The 25,761-nt window shown below is 35.9% G+C and overlaps 1 protein-coding gene across 1 annotated transcript; it reads right to left on the reverse strand.

The window, feature by feature from the left end:
- Positions 1 to 13,521: 13,521 nt before the first annotated feature.
- Positions 13,522 to 24,536, reverse strand: LOC121426688. Its single transcript, XM_041623062.1, has 3 exons — positions 24,407 to 24,536; positions 14,720 to 14,920; positions 13,522 to 13,778 (listed from the first exon to the last, which is right to left on the reverse strand). The coding sequence occupies exons 1-3, from the start codon at positions 24,534 to 24,536 to the stop codon at positions 13,522 to 13,524; spliced, it is 588 nt and encodes a 195-aa protein (XP_041478996.1).
- Between the last annotated feature and the right edge of the window lie 1,225 nt (positions 24,537 to 25,761).

Here is a 25,761-nt window from a genome sequence, read left to right on the forward strand (position 1 = left end):
TTTGCCTGCGTTCCATATGAAACTGTTATGAATTTGTTAGATTAAATGTTCCCAAAGTAAGGGCCAGATTGCAAAAAAGGGCATCTAGGACCCCGACCGCAAGGGTCATTGCGCTTCGCGCACAATATTTTTTCTAAGTGTCCACTTCACCCTGGCCCTTTCAGGTTTACTTGGAGTCTCATCAGGCCCTTCAAAGAAAAAAATTGAGAACCCCTGATCTATATAGTTCACAGGATTCATAATTTTTTTCCGGAAAGAGTTAAACATTAATGATGTTTTCCAAAAGAAAAATATGTTTATGCTGCAAATAATTTCCGTCCTTATCGAGTCGTGAGTATTTACCTAAACATCTGGGTATATCACTGCGACGATTCCAATCCCAGAGGTACTGCATATGAACATTTCAGTCCGAGGACCTGTTCGTGGAATATCGTAGCCCTTATCACAGAGCATACTGCAGAACTGGCCATAGACAAACATGTCACAAGCCAATGCCCCATTCTCAGGAGGGTATAATTGTGGGCACCTGTTTACATCTGCGAAATAATCATGGTAATGGTTTTAAACAAAACTTAGAATGCACTTATTATGCCGAAGGATAATTCTTTGGAATTTAATAGTCGAGAATTAGAGACTTGCCATGGTTGTATTCATTTCAGCTAGGGAAATTCAGCAACTATAATGATAAGGCACTATCCCGGGGGGCCACTTACATTGACGAGTGGATACCATGCGCGACCAAAAAACACGTAAAAAGGATGTCTTTTTCATGATAGGGCACGTTACGTACGTAACGTGATAAGGGTGTCAAAAAAACAAAAATAATGAAAAAAGGGTATCTATTTCGCTAGAAAAATTACGTGTTTAGGGTCGAATTTGCGGGGATGATAAAACAAAATTAAAATGTTTTATAAAGGATGTCCTTTTTGCCCCAACACTTCGTGTTTAGAGTCCGATTTGCGCGAGGTGTAGAAGGTGGGGTCGTACTTAACCAAATAACGTAAAGCCGACGACCGAAGGACCCGTAACAATAAAACATTTCTGTACTTGTTTAGGGGTTCATTTCAGGGAATATTTGTCAAGAGTATCGTTTTGTTTCCAATACTTGTTAAGGGTAGGGTTTCACACGCCAATACTTGTTAAGGGGTGCATTTTCATAATATGGAAATTACGTGTTTAGGGTGCTTTTCGAGACCCCGTGGTCGCGCATGGTATCCACTCGTGAATGGAAGTGGCTCCCCCCCCCGGGGCACTATCAACCACATTCCACTAAATCAAATTTTAACAATATCCAACTTGACGTTCTGCTGACTGTCATATATCATATCATATGTAGAGGTGTTGTGGCTAAGTGGATAAGTCTTCGGACTTTGAACCGCAAGGTCCGGGGTTCAAATCCCATCGCAACACTAGCGTCCTTTGGCAAGGCGTTTAGCGCTATATAAATGTTGCATATTATTATTGTTATTATTATATTCATTTTTTGTAGTACCTTCCGAGGCGAAATAGATCAATACACAGTGCGTATAAAGAGTTTACACTTTGAAAAAATCCTGTAAAATTATGCATTTGTTGTATCCTGAAGATTTATTAACACTTTAACATTGGTACAGATTCATTTAAGCAAATGAAGATATAACTGTCGAAAAATATTTCCGCTTGAGTGAGCACCGATCACTTTGAAAAGTTATTGAAAAATGATTTGCGCAGAACTTTGAAATAGCTATGCGAATAAAAGTAACTTTTAATCATGAAGAACACGTGGAATTTAGCTCGTAAAATTGATTCGAAGATATCTTTTACCCTTTGTAACATGTTTTCTTGTCCAAAACACTTCAAAGAGTGCAATGCACCTAACCACACTCCCTCACATCACACCGAGGTCATCGTGACGATATCATTGCTTACACTGAGCTGTGATTTACATGAAATGGCTTAGGCTTGATTTTCATTTTGTTAATCACTGTTAAGCTTGGGAAAAGTGTAAAGAAACAAGTATTTAATGAAAAATGAAATGCAAACCCAAGTTAAATGATAAAAACTTAGTGAAAAATTCTTGAGATCCAGCTGGCACAAAGAGGGTAAAGGTGTGTGCTTACGAAGTGTTGAATGCTTGAATGTATCCGTTTTATTTCAATTGACTAAAATTGCAAATGTTTCGCGGTGTAAGTTTGATTTTGCCCTTCCCTTGACACTGCGTGAAAATGAGCATTTCTGCGCAGATTTTTGCAAGCTTTACAAAAATGGACAGTGCTCACTCAAGTGTAACATTCTGTCAAAACTTTCATTTTCATTGGATAGATGAGACTTATACCCAAGATTATAATGTAAAAAATTACCCAGTCAGACTGCAGGTCCCAAGAAAATGGCTTCTTTCATCAAAGTGATATTCATGACTTGAGATATTTTGCATATTTAATGAGCTTGATGCGGACCAAAACACCTCTTTTCATTCGGTCATTGCTGCTCTAATTGTGCATCGAATTTCATGAATTTGGTACCATTGTAAAGAAGAAGAATCATTCTTTTAGGTCATGTGTTTGGATTTATTCAACGATTTTGTAAAAAGGTTAAAGTTTTGATCTAAAATATGCTACAAAATAAATATTTTCACCTGACAAAAGCTGCTATTTTCACACTTTATTTTTGTTTGAGCCCAAATGATTTTTCTATCATGATAAAGCTGAATATGTATGCTTTGAAATGATATAGGTTTCAAAATAAGAATTGGTTTAATCGGGTCAAGATCACACTTTTCATTTGCCAAGTACATAAAGCAGTTTGGAAACAAGAATACTGCACTCTGATTGGTCAAAGAGACCACACAATGGCAAATTCCAACGGTTCCTGTGCCTGGGTTCGTGGGAAGGTCACACTTCCGTGTGGTAATCTCCTCCAATACCCCGCGCCTGTTGTTCTGTTAACCTTATCCAGCCAATTAGAACTCTTGATTTCATGCAAGTACGAAATTTCAGAAATCTCGTCTTGTATCTTGGTGGGAAAAGTGTGATCTCGACCCGATTAAAAGGTGCCGCATATCAAGAGTGGTATTGTAAGAAAGTACAGAAGTTCAGCTTTATGGTGATATAGATATTATTGAGGCTCAAAATAAAAAGTTTTGCACTATTCGCAAAAAAAAACAGAGGAAGAAAATTCAGTTTTGAGGCACATTTTCAGGCCAGAAATTTACTTAATTAACAAAATATTATATAAAAAATAAATGACCAGTATGAAAGAGTAAATCTTTACTCTATCTGATGGTGCAATAATATTTCATTTAACTTGAGGTTAAAACATGTAAATTCTTAACGAAAGAAAATCTCACGAATCACGAGATTTTGCAAGGAGGAGGATTCAGCCACGAGATGATTTGGATGAATCTGGCCTTTTCGCTCATTAAGCAAAGGGACCTGCGGTCTGATACTTGTATATTTTTTTAATTCCCAGGGCATTTTCAAAGTGTAAACTTTTTTCGCTACGCACCGTATAACACATCCAAATATTGCAGCTCCCATAATAATGGTATTGAAGGCAATGTCTCTTAACAATTTAGCTTAAAAGATTCCTGTTTCATTCTGACGGTTACACTTCGTAATTCCGAAGGTTCGTTATTCCGAAACACGTGAATTGCCCATACCTCGATAATCCGAAAACGTAAATCCGAACATTCGTGGCGTTATTCCGATGGTTCGATAATATGAAAACGAAATAAGGCTCGATGTTCCGAAGGTTCGTTAATCCGAAAACGAAATAAGGTTTGTTGTTCCGTAGGTTCGTTAGTCCGAAAACGAAATAAGGTTCGTTAGTCCGAAAACGAAATAAGGTTCGTTAGTCCGAAAACGAAATAAGGTTTGTTAATCATTTCATTTTCGGACTAGCGAACCTTCCGAATTACGAACCTCATTTCGTTTTCGGACTAACAAACCTTCGGAATTACGAATCTTATTTCGTTTTTGGATTGACGAACCTTCGGAAATACGAACCTTCGGAATGACGAAGCTTCAGAATTACGAATGTATGCGCATTCTCACAATCATTTGAAATGCTGAAGGTCATCTAACCATAACGTAAGTTGTACTTGCTTACGGTCTTTTTTTTTGGGGGGGGGGTGGGCCAAGGCAACCTCAAAGCTTCCACTACCCCCAACTCCCCCAATAAACAGGTGAAAAAGAAAAAAAGTAGAAATAAGGATAGGACGTGGTTTCATTTTCTTCATTATGCAAACATCTATAACAAAGTTAATTTTTAATATTAAAGGTTTTCAAGTCTTTTGCTCTCATGTCCCTCTATTTCCGGGGGCTTACTATGCCACTAGAAGTTTGATGTGGAAAACTTACACGTGACATCAAAATCCATTTTGCACTCTGACTGCAGAGCAGTTTCCGGATCGGAGACATAACACGTGATTTCATGGTGTCCTACTGGTAGTGTTACAGGGCTATCTGGAACATCACACGACACCACAAGATCAATACCTGGAATAGGTTCGTAGGAAGGGTGTTTATATTTTACCTTTGCAGTTCCCTCAGTTGTAATTACCTCACCGCCAAGTGGACATGATGTTATAACTGGTTGAACCTTATCTAGATAACAAAAAGAAAATTGGAAGGAAATAAAACAGTAGGTTGCAGGGGCGTCGATCCATTTTTCAGATGGGGGGGGGGCAAAATCATTACAAGAAACCCACACACAACATACATACATATATATATATATATATACACTCAGCAAAAAAAGTTCTTGGACACTTATAAAAGTTAAAATATTCCATATAGATATTTGATTAAAGGCGACTTATTGTATGTCAACATGGCCAGATAATATTCCTCTTCCAGTATGACATGACATTTTCATCTGAACAGTCATGCATGGGTGGTTAAATGCTTTTACAATAGCAATGTCAGTAAAAGAAAATTACAAGAAATGGACCAGTCAGTGCATGGCTGGTGACAGGCATTAAACAATAGCAATGTCAGTAAAAGAAAATTGCAAGCAAACGATCAATTATTCTTTCAGTTGTGAAAGTTTGTGTGGCATAAATATCCATTAAACGATAAAAGCAAACTCTAATAGTGAAGAGAAAGTTATACACCTTGGATGCATTACTATTCCACTGGAATTTTAAGTCAAAGTTAGTCGATTAAAAAATTGACAAAATTTCAGTATCTTGGCATAAGCAAAAGAAAATTATCCTTATCCTCCTATCTTCTGCAGGGGTGGTGACCCTAGTTCGAACACTCCTAGGGCGGTATCTAACTTCATTAGTAGCCAAATACCGCTGGTTCAAATTTGAAATTGTTGTTGGTGAAATTTGGAAATATCGAGCCACTTGTCTAAATGACTGCCCAGCCTGCAACATTCCTATTGCACTTGCACGCCCTTGGTTGGAAAGCTTCATCGTAAAAGTGGGTGTCCAAATGATCCATCTCATGATGCATTCTTAAGCATTCAATTCAAATGATAAACGCCTGTTGAAATTGTTGAAAGTATGCCTACATGATGGCCATGATCATTAGCATTTGAATGGCCATTTCTTGAAATTTTCTTTTACTGACATTGCTATCATTTAAAGCATTTAACCACTCATGCATGACTGTTCACATGAAAATGTCATGTCATATTGGAAGAGGAATATTGTCTGGTCATGTTAACATACAATAATTTGCATTTAATCAAATATCTATATGGAATATTTTAACTTTAATAAGTGTCCAAGGACTTTTTTTGCTGAGTGTATATATAGTGTAAAGAAATGGATAAGGAGAACACTGGTAGGCGTAGCTTAAATCAAGGTTCCCCAGAGCTATCTACCCTTTTGAAAAATTGGTGATGCCGAAAAAATGTCTCTGCCAGGAATCGAACCCGGGCCCCCAGACTATTAACGCCGCACAGTGGGCCGGGGCAAAAACAAAAGTGCGCCAAAAGTCATTTTGGGCAATTTCAGATTTTTGTCATGCCCGCTGAAAGACAATACTTTGAAGAATATTTCAGCAAAATATTTCATTCCGGAATTCGCATAAAGGTTGTTAATTTCTTCCTCAAATCGTAAAATGTGACATTTTGCGAAATGTCGCGTATATGACATCCTAGTTGAAAAACAGGCCATTTTACAGGAGTTTTTTTCATGTAGGAATCTGAAATGGCTCCCATATAATCCTGATATATTCTTTTTTTCGTGTGAAAGGGTTCAAAGTAGATAAAAGACACCTTTCAAGAGGTTATAGGATGATTTTTCCTCGAAATAGGCTGAAAAATCAATGTTTTTTGCATTTACAATCGATTAGTTAAGATTTCCGCGGATTTCCGTCTAAATTCTATAAACATCGTTTTTTCTCGATATCTCAGCTTTAAGTCGATACCAAATTTAGCTGCCCGTTTTTGCCCTTTTTATATTAGAGCCGATTTAACTTGACACAAGACCCCCAAAACCTGTTCAAAAACGGTCATTTTTATACCGCGCAGTCATCGTAGCGCACCGCATGGGGGTACATTGTCGTTCGCTTTTGCACGGTGAGGACGATTCCCATTCCATGAAAATGACATGAATTCCGGGCTTAATGTAAACAAAATAAATGTTGCTAAAGCAAATAAGGGCTATACCCACAACTCTTCCAGGGATAAAACTTACTTGTAGAATAATTTCAGCCCAAAACCCTCGTCATAGTGATACATTCGTGGTGTTATATACTCTGCGTACGTTTTACACTAGTCAAAACAGCTTAACGCACGGTTAATATTTTTTTTCAGATTTCATACTTTTTTGTTTATAAATGTATTTAATAATCATTTTGATACAGTAAAAATTATTTTCGGCATCTCTTAATTTAACACTTTTTAGGCATAAACTAACATTCACTCTGGCCAACTATAAAGTAGCACATAACACAAAGTTTATATACTACACAATTTACCTAGTGTAATTTGTCTTTTCACAGATATTTCAAGTAGCCAATCAAAATTTGGTATCAAGGTGACGTCATATCAGCTTAAAATTATGTTCAGTCGATTTTACGCCCAAAATTACCCTTAATCAACATGTTAAAGTAAAACTCTAACACGGAATATAATTTTGGCGCACTTTCAACTCATTCTGGCCCACTGTGCGCCGGTGCCTTAACCACTGGACCACAGAGACGGGTTAGTGGCTAGGCCGACCCTCGGATCCAATTGACCGTCAGATAGACAGATTTTCGACACCATACCAATTATAATTTCCCTTGTCGGGTGAAGTTGAGTTTTGAACAATGACAAGCCGCCATGCCATGTTGTACATGTACAATACTATAGCTTCACACACATTTGTATACTTTCTCCCATACGTGTACTGTATCAAAGCACTAGCTTTGTATCAAAGCAATAGCTTTGATCCAGCTGAGGCATGGCGGCTTGTCATTGTTCAAAACCCAACTTCACCCGACAAAGGAAATTATAATTGGTATGGTGTCGAAAATCTGTCTATCTGACGGTCAATTGGATCCGAGGGTCGGTCTAGCCACTAACCCGTCTCTGTGGTCTAGTGGTTAAGGCACCGGCGTTCAAAGCTGGGGGCCGGGTTCGATTCCCGGCAGAGACATTTTTTCGGCATCACCAATTTTTCCAAAGGGTAGATAGCTCTGGGGAACCTTGATTTAAGCTACGCCTACCATTGTTCTCTTCATCCATTTCTTTACACAATATTTAAAATAAAAGAGTTGCCAAAGCTGTTGTACATGTATAGCTTCACACACACACACACACACATATATATATACATATATATATGACTCATGAGACACAGACACGTATCTCACCAACAAATTAATGCGAGCTGAAAAATTTGATTTTTCGATATGAAAAAAAATGACAGTTTAATGGAAGTTTTTGATAAAGAACCAGATATATATCCAAGAAAAGATGATTGCAAATCGAAGCAGGAATTCTTTTGAGGCTTTAAAGTGAAAACGGGACATTTGCATTCACCTATTTATCATGAAAAGTATGGGGTTTTGCTACAGAAATGAATCGAGCGCGAAGCGCAAGCTGAAAATTTTTGTATTCAATCAGAAAAGCGGGCATTTTGAGCACGATTTTAAATAAAGAACGAGTTGTGTATCTCATTCTCGCTTGCTGAACATTACAATCTTTTTTTTTTTGCCATATCCGGAAATTTTTTTTTTGGGGGGGGGCAAAATAATGTTTGCCCCCCCCCCAATATTTTCATTGGTGGGGCGATCGCCCCCTGCCCCCCCCCCCCCGGGAACGACGCCTCTGGTAGGTTGTCAGGAGGGGTGGCTGGAAGAACATATTTCAGCTGAAGTGGAAAACCTGCTTGATAAGAAATTTTTTAATCAATATTTTCTTGTATCTGCTGACGAAATATGATTTTATAAGAATTTATATTGAATGCTTGCGTGTGACGTCACAAAATTGGGCGAGAATTTACGACACTGCTTCTGTGCTTGATTTTCATTGTTCTTTTATAGAGATATTGTTTTCTTTCTCATAACCAGCTCACGCCCGCGGCCATTTCCGTGAGAGATGTGCCCATAATAAATGTTACGAGCATTAAATACTACTTGGGAAACGTACTTGATTGATAATGCAGCAAAGCCGCAACACTTACTCGTTATGTCGACTATGAATAAACAAGACACACTATTGCCTGCGTCATCGGTAAATGTGTATGTACACGCCGTATCAGATGTGAAGTTGTACGGAGACTTTAAATCGAGAGGGTCGGTAGTTATCAGCAGTTCTGTGTCAAAATTGTCGATTGCTCTTGGGTTGACAAATTCAACTTCTACACCCCAATAATTAAAGCGATCAAGCCGAAGAGGAGATTGGGGGCAAGACATAAGTGTAGGAGGAACTTCATCTTTAAGGCAATAAAACATAATGAGGGAGAAAATTGTTGTCATGAAAAAAAATAATGCAGGTACACATACGGAGGTAACCTCAACACGTGAGCTGAATAGGAAATGCAATGACAAATTTAGAAAATAATTTTTTTAAGGTGAAAGAAGTATCCATCCAGTTCCAAACATTCCTATCACCAAGTTGAAGCCAGAGGGCAAATTCTCATTCTTGCTGTTTTTATCAGTAGTTTTATTTCTCACCCCTAAATACGTACAAAATACAGGTCTTCATTGAGTTCAATTCTTTGGACCTAATATGTGTTATGCGATCCGGCTGTAAATGTAACCTCTGGTGCGATGAATACGACTGAAAAAAAGCAAAAGTACTGACACAATGCTGTTTTATGTATACATAAAGAATACAGTGAAAATATCATACATGATATGGAAAACAAATTAAATAAAATATTTACTGCTCAATTAAGTTGTAAGTTTATTTGCAGCATTTGAACTGGGATTCCCAATTATAAACTGGTTGAAATGTTGACTGAACATAATGTATTCAAGATTTTACCTTTGCACGGCATTACTGTTATATCTATTTCTTGATCCCATTTCCCGTCTTGGCATGTGAATGACTGGAGATCTGTATCCAATGTAAGGAGGAAGTCACAGCTCATGGTGCACACTGATCCATCAGGTACCATGTCAGACCCGGAACAGGTTGAAGGAGAGAATATCACTTCATCGTGAACAAGAGGTGTGCAACTAGTTGCTGCAAAATTAATTAAATACATAATTTCCCTCCTTACAAAATTAATAAATTATGTACATGTAGCTAGGCTCAGACTCAGGCTGGGAATCGAATGCGTGGGACTCGGACTATCGGACTATTATAGGCCCAATCCCAAGCGAGTCCCAAACGTCTCTTTAGATGTCAAACCCAACTTCATACCAAGCATTTGGGACTGAAGATCTTCAAATCCATCTTTATACCAAGTATGTGGACTGAAGATCTTCAAACTCAACTTTATACCAATTATGTAGGTATGGCGATCTTTGAACCCAACTATATACTGTACCAAGAATGTGGGAGTGATCGAAGATCTTCAAACCCAACCATATACTAAGTAAATATGTGGGACTGAATATCTTTGAACCAAACTTTACATCAAGTATGTTGGACTGAAGAACTGCATCAGCTACAAACTGAAACAGATTGGAGCTTAGTTCTATTATTTTCATTGACCTATCGGTCTGACAAATGTCGCGCATCTGCTCGATTCAATTCACTTACTAGGCAAAATGTGTTTTTAATCAAGAAAGTATAAATTATTTATATTGTCTAAATAGAGTGTGATCACTGTTGGTCCAAAGAAAAAAAATCCCTTATTTAGTCTTAGAGTATTCGGGAAATCTGGTGTACAATGTATTACATGAAAATCTGACGTATAAGCCATTCTACAGAGTTAAAATCCATTTAAAACCTGTCACTGTGAGTACGTTTATATAAAAAAAAATCGAATAAATGGCGTTGTCTACCTTTTCATACAGAAAAGGTTGACAATAGGTATTTCTACATCGTCTTTTCGTTGTAATAATTCAATGACGTCGGTCTTACTTCGGCAAACTGGTTCATCCTCAAAATGCCAGTAGGTATCGGATCCATCAAATTCACAAGTCGCAGTTGAAGACCCCTCCAAAGTATATCCTTCAAAGCATTCGAGATGGCATGCAGATCCATGAATCATTTCACATTCATCTCGTAGATAGCCGTGTTCAGGAGGGCTTAGGGTTTCGCACTCCCTCGCTGGAAGTAAAAATTGTTATGATATAATTTAATATTGCATACTGAGTCTTTGAAAATAATTACAGCACAAGCAAAAGACAACATTAACAATAAAAATGACAGGGTATTAATATGTAGTTGTTAATTCAACAACTCCTATAATTGTTTATTCACGTATGAGCGATGCAAATGAGGCAGATTATCAAGAAAAAAAATGAATGAAAAGGAGTAAAAAGAGCGAGAAGGAGAGAAAAAAGGGAAGAAGACAAAAAGAAGAAAAAGAGGAAGAAGAAGAAGGAAGAGAAGAAGAAGAAAGAGGGAGAGGAGAAAAAGAAAAAGTATATCATTGTTCAACTATGAATAATCAAATGTGACATAAATTTCTAATTCTAATCAATCTTAAAATCAAATTTTGCACTCATATGTAATTAATACTTTATTTTTGTACACTATTCAAACATGGGAAAACAGTCCAGTAAAACAAAAAGTATACCGCTCATGCCCTAAATTCAAATCCAAAAAAGTCTACGTTCAAAAACTTCATATTTATTGAAATGCAAAGTAGGAAAATCGTAAAATGGCCATAAACTTCCTTGTTCTTTTTCATTTCCGTCTAATAATTTTATGGTTAACTAATAGTATCATTCTTCACAATTAAACAGTTTTTTGTGCATCAATGACTACTAAATTTAGAAATAGCGCCTTAGTCAAGTCAACAAATAGTAAAATGACAATAACTTTGTTGTTATCATTCATTTCGGTCTCATATTTTCAGGGCTGGCTCATGATATCATTCCTCATAATCCATTTGCTTAACGCATGAGTAACCATTACATTTTAGATAGCGCCCTCTATTGCAAACTAAAGAAATATTAAAATGGCAATAATTTCCTTGTTTTCATTCATTTCGGTCTCATATTTACAAGGTATGGTTATTATATCAATACTCATAATTCATTATGCTTTTACGCATCAGTGACCATTGCCTATAAGAAATACCGACCTCTTTTGAAAAGTCGAAAATAGTAGAATGACCATAACTTCCTTGTTTTCAATAATTTTGGTTTCATATTTTCAGCGTTTGCTTATGGTATCACCCCCCATGATTCAATTGGTTTGTTACACACAAGTGAATATCATCTTTAGAAATAGCGCCCTCTATTGAAAAGTGGAAATAGTAAAATGGCCATAACTTCCCTGTTTTCATTCATTTTTGTCTCACATTTTTAGTGTTTGCTTATGGTATAATGCTTATGGTATAATCCCTCATAATTTTACTGTTTTTTTACGTGTCAGTGACCACTATCGTCAGAAATAGCGCCCTCTATTGAAAAGTCAAAAATAGTCAAATGGCTATAACTTCTTTGTTTTCAATTATTTTGGTCGCATATTTTCAGGGTTTGCCTATAGTATCGTCCCTCATATTTCAAATGGATTTTACGCATCAGTGATCATTACCTTAATAAATAGCGCCCTCGGTTTCATCCAGTTATTTTGGTCTCATATTTTCAGGGTTTGCCAATTATCTGATTTTACATAATCCAACTGCGTTTTACGCGTTAGTGACCATTCATTCAAGAAATAGCGCCCTCTAATATTTTGAAAATGTATAAACGTATTACTAGAGTTTTCTCCTTTTGTTTGTTGCTCTCTATCAAAGCACAGGCGTCAATGCATGCACATCGTTCTGATAAGATTGTAGTTCTAGTTGGTTTCCATTTCTTTGTTATTTGGGAGGGTAAGAGGTGTGTAAGCAATGTCATTTGAACCGTAAGCCCAGTCGCACTTAATGATGTCTGATTTACACATATTTGCATCCTGAATAAACACTTGTACCAACCATTTGTTTAGCGCCATCTATCTAGAAACAATCTATTCCGAGGCGTATTGTTAAAGGACAAGTCCACCCCAACAAAAAGCTGATTTAAGTAGAAAGAGAAAAATCAAACAAGCATAACATTGAAAATTTCATAAAAATCGGATGTAAAATAAGAAAGTTATAACATTTTAAAGTTTCGCTTAATTTTTCAAAACAGTTATATGCACATCCTGGTCGGCATGCAAATAAGGGGACCGATAACATCATCCACTCACTATTTCTTTTGTATTTTATTATTTGAAATATGAAATATTTTTATTTTCTCATCATTGTCATGTGAAACAAAGTTTCATTCCTCCCTGAACACATGTAATTCCATTATTTTAACATTTTGTGGTTCAAGCAAGGGGTCCTCATTGTCGAATTTGTGAAACTTGAAATTTTGTATTATTCAAAAAATAAAAAAAGAATAGTGAGTGACATCATCGACTCTCTCATTTGCATATCACTGAGTTGATCGTAGCACTATTTAGTGAAAAATATGCGAAACTTTAAAATGTCATAACTTTCTTATTTTACATCCGATTTTGATGAAGTTTTCAGCGTTATGCATGTTTATTTTTTCTCTATTTATTCAAATCAACTTTTGGGGGGTGGACTTGACCTTTAATCGTTATTGATCGTTATTATTATCATTATTACCCCGCCTTTAGCTCAAGCTGCCTCTCGGTGCTCGTGCATTCTAGGAACTAATTCTACTGGGTACCCATTCTCCTCACCTGGGTCGAGTGCAGCACAGTGTGGATAAATTCCTTGTGAAGGAAAACACGCCATGGCTAGGATTCGTACCTACGACACTATTATTATCATTTGCACGAATGAATCAACTGTTAAAAGGTGCAAATATAAACCTCTTCAAGTGCATAATACTTGACGCTGAAAAAAAACCGTTCAAATTAGCACCTTTACAATATGGTTCGCATCTGCACCCTACAGGGTGCATAATATAGCTAACTGCTGCTATAGAACTAACCCTAGGGTTCAAATTTCAACCCTCATTTCTTAGTGTGTATTATCGACTAAAATGTACCTTTAACTTCCAAAGTAAACTGACAAAGGCCCTCGTTGCCTTCTTCATCCACAGCACTGCAAGATATAATATATTCCCCTATGGTCTTCATCCCCGGCTGTTGGTTACACACCCCTACTAGTTCTAGTGACTGCGGGTCATTGTCTCTTACAACTAAAGACCATCCAACATAAGCTGTATCTTCTCCTCTGTTTACAAAGACTACCATATCTTGTGGACAGTCTTCGAATTCTGGTGCCTGCAGATCTAAATATGAAAAGAGAAACATCCAAATAAGAACAAGTGAAGCCATTTATGAAATTGTATGATGCAATCTTGATTAGATTAATATCTAAGTTTATCTATTAAAGTCTAACAATAAATTTCAATTCATAACTTTGAAATTGCTTTTTATAATTGTTCTTTTTTTTTTAATTATGTGTTTTATTGGTATTCAAAATAACATATAATCACAATATTTACAGGTAATTGGAATGATTTGAAAATTGGAACAGTTCAAAAGCAGTAAAATCACAAAACAATGATGAAATAAAAAAATAAATGGAAAAAAAAATTGTTCTTGCTTTTGGTACACGTTTTGTTTTTGACACCTAGCCTGGTACTTCTGTGTAAAAAAAGTCCGATCAATAGCGGGACACATATACCACACACAGCTACATTCCAAAATTATGAGATCCGTTCGAAACCCAACAAACCCACACTCACCAAGACCCACCACACTCATTACGCAGACACCTTCACACACCCACAGACGCACATACACATCATCCAGCCAGCGCACACGCATACACACCCTCCCACATCGATTCTGATTCGACCTCGACCCCCCTCCCCACACACCAATTTCACATTACTGTATGCCTATATACTTAGCGTCCCATCAATATATATATATATATATATGTATGTATGTATGTATGTATAAATGTATATATGTTCATCATTATCGATGAGTTTTATTACTTCATCGCAAATAATAACCTTTTTTTCCGAGACGCAGTTTAAAGTTGACGCATGGTTAAAAGTAATACAAACAAAGTAAAAATAAATCATGTTCAATGGGAATCGAATGTAGGCCTTTTCATGCGAAAGTTTGGCGCCTTTAGACAAACCGCCAACGGCACCTTTCAAACACACACACTCATATCCCTTCACAAGCCCATATGAACTTTCCATGAGCCACTTACCCACACACTGAACCTCCTCCGTGTTTCCAGACCACGTCTGATCACTGTTGCAAGTAAGTTCCCTCAAATTCGGAGGGGTTATTTTGAATCCGGTCTGCTCACATTCCAGGGTACAGATATCACCAAAACGTGGATCAGACAAACATATCTCCGGTGAAATGACAATTGAAGTGGGCTCCGACAGCGCCTCACAGGATATTCCTGGTAAATACAATTTTTCACAGTAGCCATTTGCATGTTACTTTCTTCATTAATTGCTAATTTGTTTAAAGAAATATATAAAGGTGAATTCTTGTTAACTTGTAGCACTTACAACAAATTATACGAATTTTTTTTTTACAAAAAAATCATGAGTAAATAACATTTGATGCTTTTCCTTGCTTAGACGACCATTGTAGCTATCTATACATATTATTGTTTTGTTTCTGTTTGCTTGTCTGTTTTTTTTTTGTGTGTATGGGGGGGGGGGGGTCTGCTAGCTGTGACATGATTGTTTCAAAGTTCTTAAAAAAGAGAGTCCAACATTAGTTCATGATGAAGAGGGGATAGCGAATATATACACGATTCTTCAATTAAAGTTATTTCACTCGATACTTGAAAAATACAGATTGTAATAGGAATGTATGAATTTTGATTACTGCGTATCAGTCTCTAATGAACTCCAGAAATAATATCTATATCCATTTCTAGGCACCTACTTTGTATATGGTTATACCATCATGATACCATTTCATCGATTGCGATTGCGGAATATATCACTTACTTTCACATACAAAGTCTGTACTAGGCCATACCCCTCCTTCCGAACAGGTCAATGTGCTGGCCCCTTTCCAGCGTATCCTTGTTCACAGGAGAATGTGCAGGTTGTTCCAAAAGTAACAAATGAGTCGTCACAGCCAGGAGAAAAAGCAAACTCCGGGACTTGAAGGGGAGAGCATGTCTGTACTGTGATAACGAAACTTTTATAAGGTAATTAGTAACCCCATTTCCTGACTTCACTCGACTCAATGCACCATGTCTCGTGCACAGAACGATGACGTAAAACTTTTCCCAGGTTTAAAGTTCGAAAAACAAGCTTAGTATTGGATGCTCTGCGAATTTCAACCCCCAAATATTTCTTTTGGGTCAAAATTAACTCAAGACTGATAGAGAACTCGTCATCACAATTACCATTTAACTTATTTTGTTCCCGACAGAAGATTGAATCCTACATCTCATCAAATTCAATTACAATGTGTCTTTGTCGAGGGACGGTGAATTGGAACAACATTTTATTCCGACGTTGCGGAGCTGACGGAAAACGAGCACATAAATGTCGTTTGTCCAGATCTACTGACGAAACTTCTATTAGTAGACTTGTTAACTGCAAAAAAAAGGGTGAACGCTGCATTTTTGAGTACAAATGTCTCACTTGGCACAAATGTTCCTTGAGTCAAAAGAAAAAGATTCATCCAAAGAGACACGCTGTTTCTATGCAAATAAGCAAGTAATTTGCATAAATTTGCATGTTATGTCTATATGTAAAAACAAGTAATTCAGAATATATATTTCACCAGAACTGCCCTAAAATTGGAAATAAAGACTTAGGGTAAGACAGGGAAGAAAATTGTCATAAAATAATTGGGATATCCTTGTTTATTATTACCTAATTTACATAAATTATGCAAATTATAATTTAAAACAGAGTATTTTTTCAAGTATCCTGAACTGTTTTATAACTAACAGCAATTAATACAAAATGTCAATATTCTACATGAAAGAGAATATATTAGCGAAAACATCGATATGCTTTATGACAGTATTAGTGTCTTAATTTGCTTAGAAAGGGGGCAAATATGTCAAAATGTATGACGTGATATTGCGCTATAAAGAGACCAAAACAACCTATATGTCCAGTCACACTCACGAATCAGACAATGAAGCGATCAATGGTATGTCATTCGAGATAACACAATCTCAACACAATAGCTTCCACCGGCTTCTCGTATCGCTTTTGTTGGTGTGTCTGCCCACCGTAATCTGCGCTATATACGGGCAAAATGCATTTCGGTATCGGTAAAACACTATTAAGTTTGTTTTAATTGTTTCTAATTTGTTTCTCTTGGAAAATTTACAGGAGACATTGCTTTGCTGGTTACTGCTTAAATGAAGCTCTGGCACATGAACCATGACGAATGTACCCCACCTCAATCCATATTTTAACTTTGTTAAAATATGTCTTTTGGAGACCCCGAAGTGGCAAAACTGCATTCCCCCGCGGCATTCCCGCTACTTTACAAAAACAGTTTGACTTGTATTATCGACTTGGAAAAGACAGATGTATGAGACATCAGATAACATGTTTCATGAAGATAGTTTTTTTTTTGTTTATTTAAGCCCACGTCCACGGGAGCCCACCGAATTTACTCCATCCCCTCCCTGTATTTCGACACTAAATAAAAAAATATCGCGTTTAAAAGCCACCGGCAAGGCGAATTGCGATTTTCCGGAAGGGGGGGGGGGGGGGGTGCTGCGTGTATTATTCTCGATAGATAGCACCCCCTGGAATTCCGGCAGATGTGACAAAAAAAGAAACGTTACCCAAAAACTTCATTTTGTAGTGCAATCCTTTTTGTTTATTTGCCTGTAAAATTAATTGATGTAAATTTGAAAATCAAAAAAGGTTCAATGTAAAATTTTGGTCCCAAGAAATTAAACAAGCTTCAGCCCCCTCTTCCCAGTACCAAGGCCTCCTCTATATAATGTAGATGCTGCCTTTAATAAGTGCCCTTTTCCAGATGAGGGCTTCATTTAGACGATATTCTAAATATATATTGTCAAAACAAAATAAACGGTTTTGGCAACTTCGACAGGCCACCGTCACGTACACGAACTTATTTTATAAGATATAAAACAATGCCTTCTATGTTTTTTTTTTCAAGAGGAGAACGCAAAGAGGCTTTAATGTGTGTAGTAGAAATGTATCTTTCTTCCGATTGGGCTCTCAAAATATTTAAATTCAACATAGAGTGGAATCAATAAAGGGCCGTGTGGCTGTTCTTCAATTTACCACAGCTCCTCTACATGTCAGTTGAAGAGTATTTTCTCCTCAATCTATTCCAAGGTATCAATACAAACAAAAGTAATCTTTTAAGAGTTCTAAAGACAATAAACTATTTTTTAATACATAAAACCAAAAAGGGAAAGGGTATCCTAGGCATGCTCCTGTTGGGTTATAGCCTTTACTGTGCTAGAGCACTATTACAAACGGCAGAACAATAATAGTAATAATAATAGTAATAATAATATTAATGATAATTATAATAATATCAATAATGATGAATGTAAATATGAAAATATAGATATAAAAGTTGCTTTATTATACCAAAAACCGCAATTTGCCTTGCCGATGGCTTTAAAACATGATATTTTTTTTTATTTAAAGTCGAAATACGGAGAGGGGATGGGGTAAATTCGGAGGGCTCCCGTGGGCTTAAATAAACAAAAATAAAAAAACCTTTTTTCAGGAATCATGTTGTCTGATGTCCCATATATCTGTTTTTTCCAAGTTGATAATACAAGTCAAACTGGTTTTGTAAAGTAGCGGGAATGCCGGGGAGATGCAGTTTTGCCACTTTGGGGTCTCCAAAAGATATATATTTTAACAAAGTTAATATATGGATTGAGGTGGGGTACATTCGTCATGATTCATGTGCCAGAGCTTCATTAAAGCAGTAACCTGCAAAGCAATGTCTCCTGTAAATTTTCCAAGAGAAACAAATTATAAACAAATAAAACAAAATTAATAGTGTTTTACCGATACCGAAATGCATTTTGCCCGTATGTATCATAGATTACGGTGTGGCAGACACCAACAAAAGCGATACGAGAAGCCGATGGAAGCTATTGTGTTGAGATTGTGTTATCTCGAATGACATACCATTGATCGCTTTATTGTCCGATTCGTGAGTGTGACTGTGACATATAGGTTGTTTTGGTCTCGTTTTAGCGCAATATCACGTAGTGTCCCATACATTTTGACATATTTGCCCTCTTTCTAAGCAAATTAAGACACCAATACTGTCATGAAGCATATCGATGTTTTCACTAATATATTCTCTTTCATGTAGAATGTTGACATTTTGTATTAATTGCTGTTATTTATAAAACAGTTCAGGATTCTTGAAAAAAATACTCTGTTTTAAATTATAATTTGCATAATTTATGTAAATTAGGTATTAATAAACAAGGATATCCCAATTATTTTATGACAATTTTCTTCCCTGTCTTACCCTAAGTCTTTATTTCCAATTTTAGGGCAGTTCTGGTGAAATATATATTCTGAATTACTTGTTTATACCATATCGACATAATATGCAAATTTATGCAAATTACTTGCTTATTTGCATAGATACAGCGTGTCTCTTTGGATGAATCTTTTTCTTTTGACTCGAGGAACATTTGTGCCAAGTGGGACATTTGTACTAAAAAATGCAGCGTTCAACCTCTTAACAAGTCTACTATATTCCAAATTACCGACCATCGACGATGACATCGTTTTCATGAAGGGCATTTGACATCAGATTCCTTACGTTCCGGAATGCATCTGAAATTTGGTCATTTATTTGAGCAAGAATGTATTTTAGGGTACATTATTTTCATTAAATTTCAAGAAATTTTTGAAGTTCAAACGCATTTTTCTCGAAAGGCAGCTAGTGTACGCGCTTCTCCCATTTGCGCTTTCTGTCGGATATACACATACTGTCATGTTTTATTTCATTAACGGCGAATACAAAAAAGTGTTTATCACCTTCACACAATTCATATCTGTAACTTACTTTGGCAGGTTGGCGTGTCTTTGTTCCACGCAGGGGTACGATCAGATGACAGCTCACACTGTAATGATGACGCTCCCTCCAGATCGTAGCCCCCGTCACATGAAAACGAACATTCACTGCCAATGTGGGGATCATCGCAACCAATGATGAAGCCGTGAACGGGAGGGTGTAGGGCGGAGCAACGGTGCACTTGGATCATCATCAGGGAAGAAAAAGTACAACAGTACGGTCAGATTTTAAAGAAAAATGAAACTTTTGGAACAAGATAGCTTGTATGAAAGCAGAAAAATCTAAGAAACAGATCAAGGAAAGTTTGATAAAAAATGAATGGATAATAAGAAAGTTATGAGCATTTGAAGTTTAGAGATCATTATTGTAATGTAGATTAGTTCAGGATAGGCCCCATAGAAACTTTGTTTTTTATATATATATACAATATTTTTTATGGTTTCTTGTCAATTCGAGGGTGCTGATTACGAATCTGGATGATGCCACTCGTGTAACCATAAGCATTTCCCTCAAATTGGCAAAATCCAATATGGCCGCCAAAATATGCAAATTACCCATGACAATCATAAAATTGTCCGCACATTGGCTATGAAATGCATGAAATCGTGTGGTAGAAGTAGAATACTCTCTGAAAATATAAGTTTTGACAAAATGTTTATTTTCCTGATATTCAAAAGGGCCGCCATAGGCCATTGTATACTCTATTTTGTACAAAAGGAATAGGAAAAACTAATTTTTACAAAAATGAGCACTAAACTGCAAACAATCGCGATGTATGAACGAAGTAATATATGCAAATCATCATTACAAACGAGATATATCATTTATTATGTCATATATGGGAACATTGCTGTATTTTGATATCTAACATAGCCGCCACTGGCCCAAACAGTATTATGTACAATGACAATGACCGGGGCCAAAAATATGACAAGAGTGATTACTAAAATGCATATTATTAAGATAAACGAGTAGAATACTGACTAACCTAATTGTTGATATGCTATTCATGTGATAAATGCTGCATTTTGAAATTCAAAATGGCCGCCATAGGCCCTATATTCATCATGTACCATGCGAATGGAGAAACTAATTTTCAAACGAGTAAGAAAAATAAAATGCATTTAATTGTGATCTACAAGTAAAATATTGTCTCACAACGTGCTTTAGAGCAAAACATATCATTTCTTTTGTCATGCAATGATATATAAAATGTTGTATTATGAAATTCAAAATGGCCCCTATAGGCCCTAACATCATTATCTATAATTCTGTAAGAATTTGGATTTATTTGACTATGACATCCATATAATCCTGTTGTATGAGTAAAATGTTATTTGAAAATATTTTTGTTTTATATAAATTATAGCATTTCTTCTGCCATATACATGTAGGCGATAAATACTGTAATTTGACATTCAAAATAACCTCTAAAAAGCCCTAAATAAATTATGTTACATGCAAATAGGGAAAATAACAACAAGAGTGAGAATCATAAAATGCATAGAACTGTGATGTACGAGTAAAAATCTTAAACACATGATATCTTACTAAATACATCACATATTGGTCGTGGAGGTAATAAATGTTGTACTTTGAAATCCAAAATGGTTGCCATAGGTCCTAAAAGTATTGTGCACATTGTAACATGGGACATATAATTTTGACAGAATTTGGCATTACTTGACTCTAAATATTGCATATAATTGAGAATTGTGATGTAAGGGTGAAATATTGTCTAAAACCATGGTTTCTAGCGAGATATACCATAATGTTGTGTAATTAAGGTGATAAATGATGCATTTTTAAATTGAAAATGGCAACCATAGGCCATTATCATATAATATACAATTTGAGTGGAGACAAATAATGTTCAAAAAAGGGCATATGGCAGCCATTTCGAACGTTGAAATACAGTATTTATCACCTAAATTACATAGGATATGATATATTTTGATTTTAATCATTTTTTCAGACAATATTTCACTCACACATCACATTTGGCCAAGCAAAGCCAAATTCTGTTGAAATGATTAGTTCCCATTCATATTGTGCATAATACCGCAAGGGCCTGCAGCGGCCATGTTTGACTTTCCAATAACAGTATTTATCACCTAACTGGCAGAATAAATGAAATATCTTAATATAAATTATTCTATCAGACAATGTTTTACTCATAAATCACTATTACGTGGATTTATGGTGTTCACCCCTGTGAATATTGGTATAGTTAATGTCTATGGCGACCATTTTGAAAGTCAAAATACAGTATTTAACACAAACTTCAAAACCTGAATGATATATTTTTTTTAGAAAATACGTTTTTAGACAGTATCCCATTAATTTATCACATATATGTGTATTTTAGTGCTCACTCTTGTGATTTTTGCTCCTCTTTCTCATTGTGCATAATACTTTTAGGGCCTTTGGCAGTCATTTTAAATATCAACATACAACATTCATCACATCATTCATAATGAAGCGTTGTGGCCCAGTGGATTAGTCTCCAGACTCTGAAACAGAGGGTCGTGGGTTCGAATCCCAATCATGGCGTAATTTCCTTCAGCAAGAAATTGATCCACAATGTGCTGTACTCAACCCAGATGAGGTAAATGGGTACCTGGCACGAATTTATTCCTTGAAACGCAGCGCGCGTAACCGCTGCACTGCTAAAACCAGGGTAATTATGCTGCATATACTGTAGAGCGCTTAGAGACTTCTGACAAAGTCAGTATTAAGCGCTATATAAGCATGTATAATTATAATTATTATTATCACATACATGGCATCCTAATAATATATTTTGTTAACAGTTATGTTTTTAGTCAGTATTCCACTCGTTTAATCTTAATAATATGCATTTCAGTGAACACTCTTGTGATTTTTTGGCTCCCATTGCAATTGTACGCAATACTGTTTGGGCCGGCAGTTGCGGCTATTTTAGATATCAAGATACAGCAATGTTCCCATATATGACAAAATAGATGATATATCTTGCTAGTAATGATGATTTATTTGCATATATTACTTTGTTAATTCATCGTGATTTTTTGCAGTTAAAGTGCTCATTTTTGTTTAAAATTAGTTTTCCCAATTCATATTGTACATAATAGAGTATACAAGCCCTATGGTAGCCATTTTGAATACCAGGAAAATAAATATTTTGTCAAAAAATATTTTTTCATAGGGTATTTCACTCCTGCCACACAATTTCATGCATTTCATAGCCAATGTGCGGACAATTTATGATTTTCATGGGTAATTTGCATATTTTGGAGGCTATATTGGACTTTTCCAATTTGCGGAAAGTGCTCAAAGTTACACGAGTGACATCATTCTGATTCGTAATCAGCACCCTCGAATTGACAAGAAACCATAAAAATATTGTATATATAAAAAAAAACAAGGTTATGCGTCTTCTATCCTGGACTAGATCCTCCCTTAAGCAATGCGACAAAAACGTGTGATATCACATGTGAACAACTTTCCCATTGCTTTTGTACATATTTCACTCAAAATGCATCGTTTGTCACATCTATCAGTAGATCATTAATTCTATCTATAGGAGGGCTTGTAATACAGATTTTTAAAGAATATATTATGGATAAAGAGTTTGTATCACCACAAAAAAGAGCAAAAAGAAACATTTGGGGGTATTTTATAGTCCATCAAAGGGAAGTTGTTCACATGTGACATCACACATATCTGTCGCATTGCCAATATGAGGATCTCCATAGCATTAGTGATCGCAATATTCAAATACTCATAACTTTCTCATTAATTTTCCAATCTTGCTCAAACTTTCTTTGATCTTATTCTTTGATTTTTGTCTTTCCACACAAACTCACTTGTTCCAAGGGTTTCATTCCCTTTAAGGATTTTTAGATCATGACATTTGTATTCAATTTCGTCAAAGAGGCGGAATTTCGTGCTGGTTTCACCAATATAGATTGCTTGGGGGCAGCGTGCGCAGAGTAAAACCGTAAGAGAACCATTTTCTCTTAACCAATTTGATCTTCGTTCTATCATCTCATCTCTTAAATTTCTTATTGTTGCGTAACAAGAAATGTTATTGCGCAATATTAATTGTTACGTAACAATTAGATAATTACAAACAAGCGTTACTATGTATGTTTCTGTGAAGGGCGCGCATCCTCAGCCAGTCATCATAACAACATCTGTCTGAGGATGCGCTCTCTGATTGATACCACACATTGTATATACTCCTGAAGAAGACGGAGGTCCGTCGAAAATTCGAGTAAATAAAATCTATATTGGCATTGAAAGCATTACCTTTTATCTTCAGCATATTTTGTTATGTAAATATATATATATATATAAACAAGGCAATATTGTTCAACACATTTCAGCAACTGTTATGCGTTTTGACCCCCCCCCCCCAACACTTATTATCTACTCCGTCAAGAAAATATCTCGGAGATAATAATACCGTTGTGGGTTTGCTTATCTCTAGATCAGACCAGGGATGCGAGAAGGAGACGGTTCGCCTTGTTCGTGATGTTTATTTTATTTTCTCCATTTTCATCACTTTCACATTGATTTAGCCAACTTTTCTTAAAAACAAGACATTACACATCGGGAAAATGTCCGAATACCGTATGGTATTATACAAATATTGACTGTTCCTTTGGTCAATTAAAATTACTGCCCCGAGATGATATTGTTCATGTTGCTCGATATAATATGTCGCTTATTTTGTTAGCTGGTCAATAGTAATAATAATGACTTACTAAAATCAAGCTAATCGGTTAGCAGAATGATATACATTCATGCGCACAATACACACAAAATCATATATAACGAAGGTACCAATGAAATGCTAATGCAAGCACAAACTTACCAGTCACTTCAATGATAATGCTGCAGAATGAGGTGAGTTCAAACCCGTCAGTGGCTTTGTATTGTATTGTAGTTGTGCCTTCTGGAAATTTACTCCCGGAAGTATGACTAGGATCCAACCTGTCATACATCGTTGAAGAAAATACATCTAATTTATATATCACCACAAAGCTGAAAAAAAACGTAGTTTCTTGCAATGTCGTTCCTAAACTTTTGACACCAACGGGTCTATCCTTACGATTCTGTATTATATGCATTGGAAACTTCATTACTGTTTTATTGCTAATTTGTTTTTTTTAATTATTCGATTATGTAATGCTTTTTTGTTTATATTTATGCATTTTTAATTGTGAATAAAACAAACCAACCAACCAACACCTTTTGATAAAAATCGCACTTTTTACCAAAAAGAATGCGAGATTTCCTAAATCTCTGAATATTGTGTTATCCAGAGTTCTCAGAAGAGGTCGAGTACTTTATGGAAAATATGGAGCTGGATTGGTTGAATCTTTTGGATTCTGGGATGTCGTGTGGTCTATTCGACCAATCAGGGTACAGTATTGTAGTATATTTAGGTGCTTGGCCCATCAAACCTTTGATCCCGACCACATCGTCTCCTAAAACACATCCTTTTAGATCGTAGATCATCAGCTTTTTCATTACGTAATTTCATTTTATTTATATATATGTATTTTTTTTTGGGGGGGGAGTGGTAAAACAAAAATAAATGGAAGGAGAAAATGTTTTTGTCAAGTAAAGTAATGTTCTTGAAGCAGGTTTGAAATTCATGATTTCTCTGTGTTTACAAATAGCGTAAAATGACAGTTTAAACTCATTGCACAGCACAATTATTTCTTATTTACATCAGTAAAAAATATAACAAATGGAATATAAATTTTACATCTTCATTTATCGGGAGGAATATAGGAAACAGAAAATTAATTCTCTTTTGAAATTCTTTGAATTTTCTAGCACATAATGTACAAATCAGATGTTCAGAGTACATTTTCTCTGTTTGAGCTTTGCAGTAACCAGTATTTATTTATTTATTTATTATTTATTATTTATTCGGCACTTCAAACATATTTAAGATTTACAAAGCAATATCAAACGTTACATAAATGACATAAAAATTATACAGGTACGTGCAATATTTGATAGCAGTTTGTCCAGTGCATCAGTTGGTGGCCAGGGAAGAGGAGAGCAAACTTAATCACTGTGACCTAATGGTCCCTCCGCCCAACCAACCGATGCACTGGAAATACTGGTAAAATTTGCATGAAAATAATCGAATAAAAAAATGAATAGGGATTATCAAATTGAAAATGATTGCACTAAATGTAGATGTCCGATTTC

Source organism: Lytechinus variegatus, chromosome 13 (genome assembly GCF_018143015.1).
Source record: "Lytechinus variegatus isolate NC3 chromosome 13, Lvar_3.0, whole genome shotgun sequence".
In the NCBI taxonomy this organism is placed as follows: domain Eukaryota; kingdom Metazoa; phylum Echinodermata; class Echinoidea; order Temnopleuroida; family Toxopneustidae; genus Lytechinus; species Lytechinus variegatus.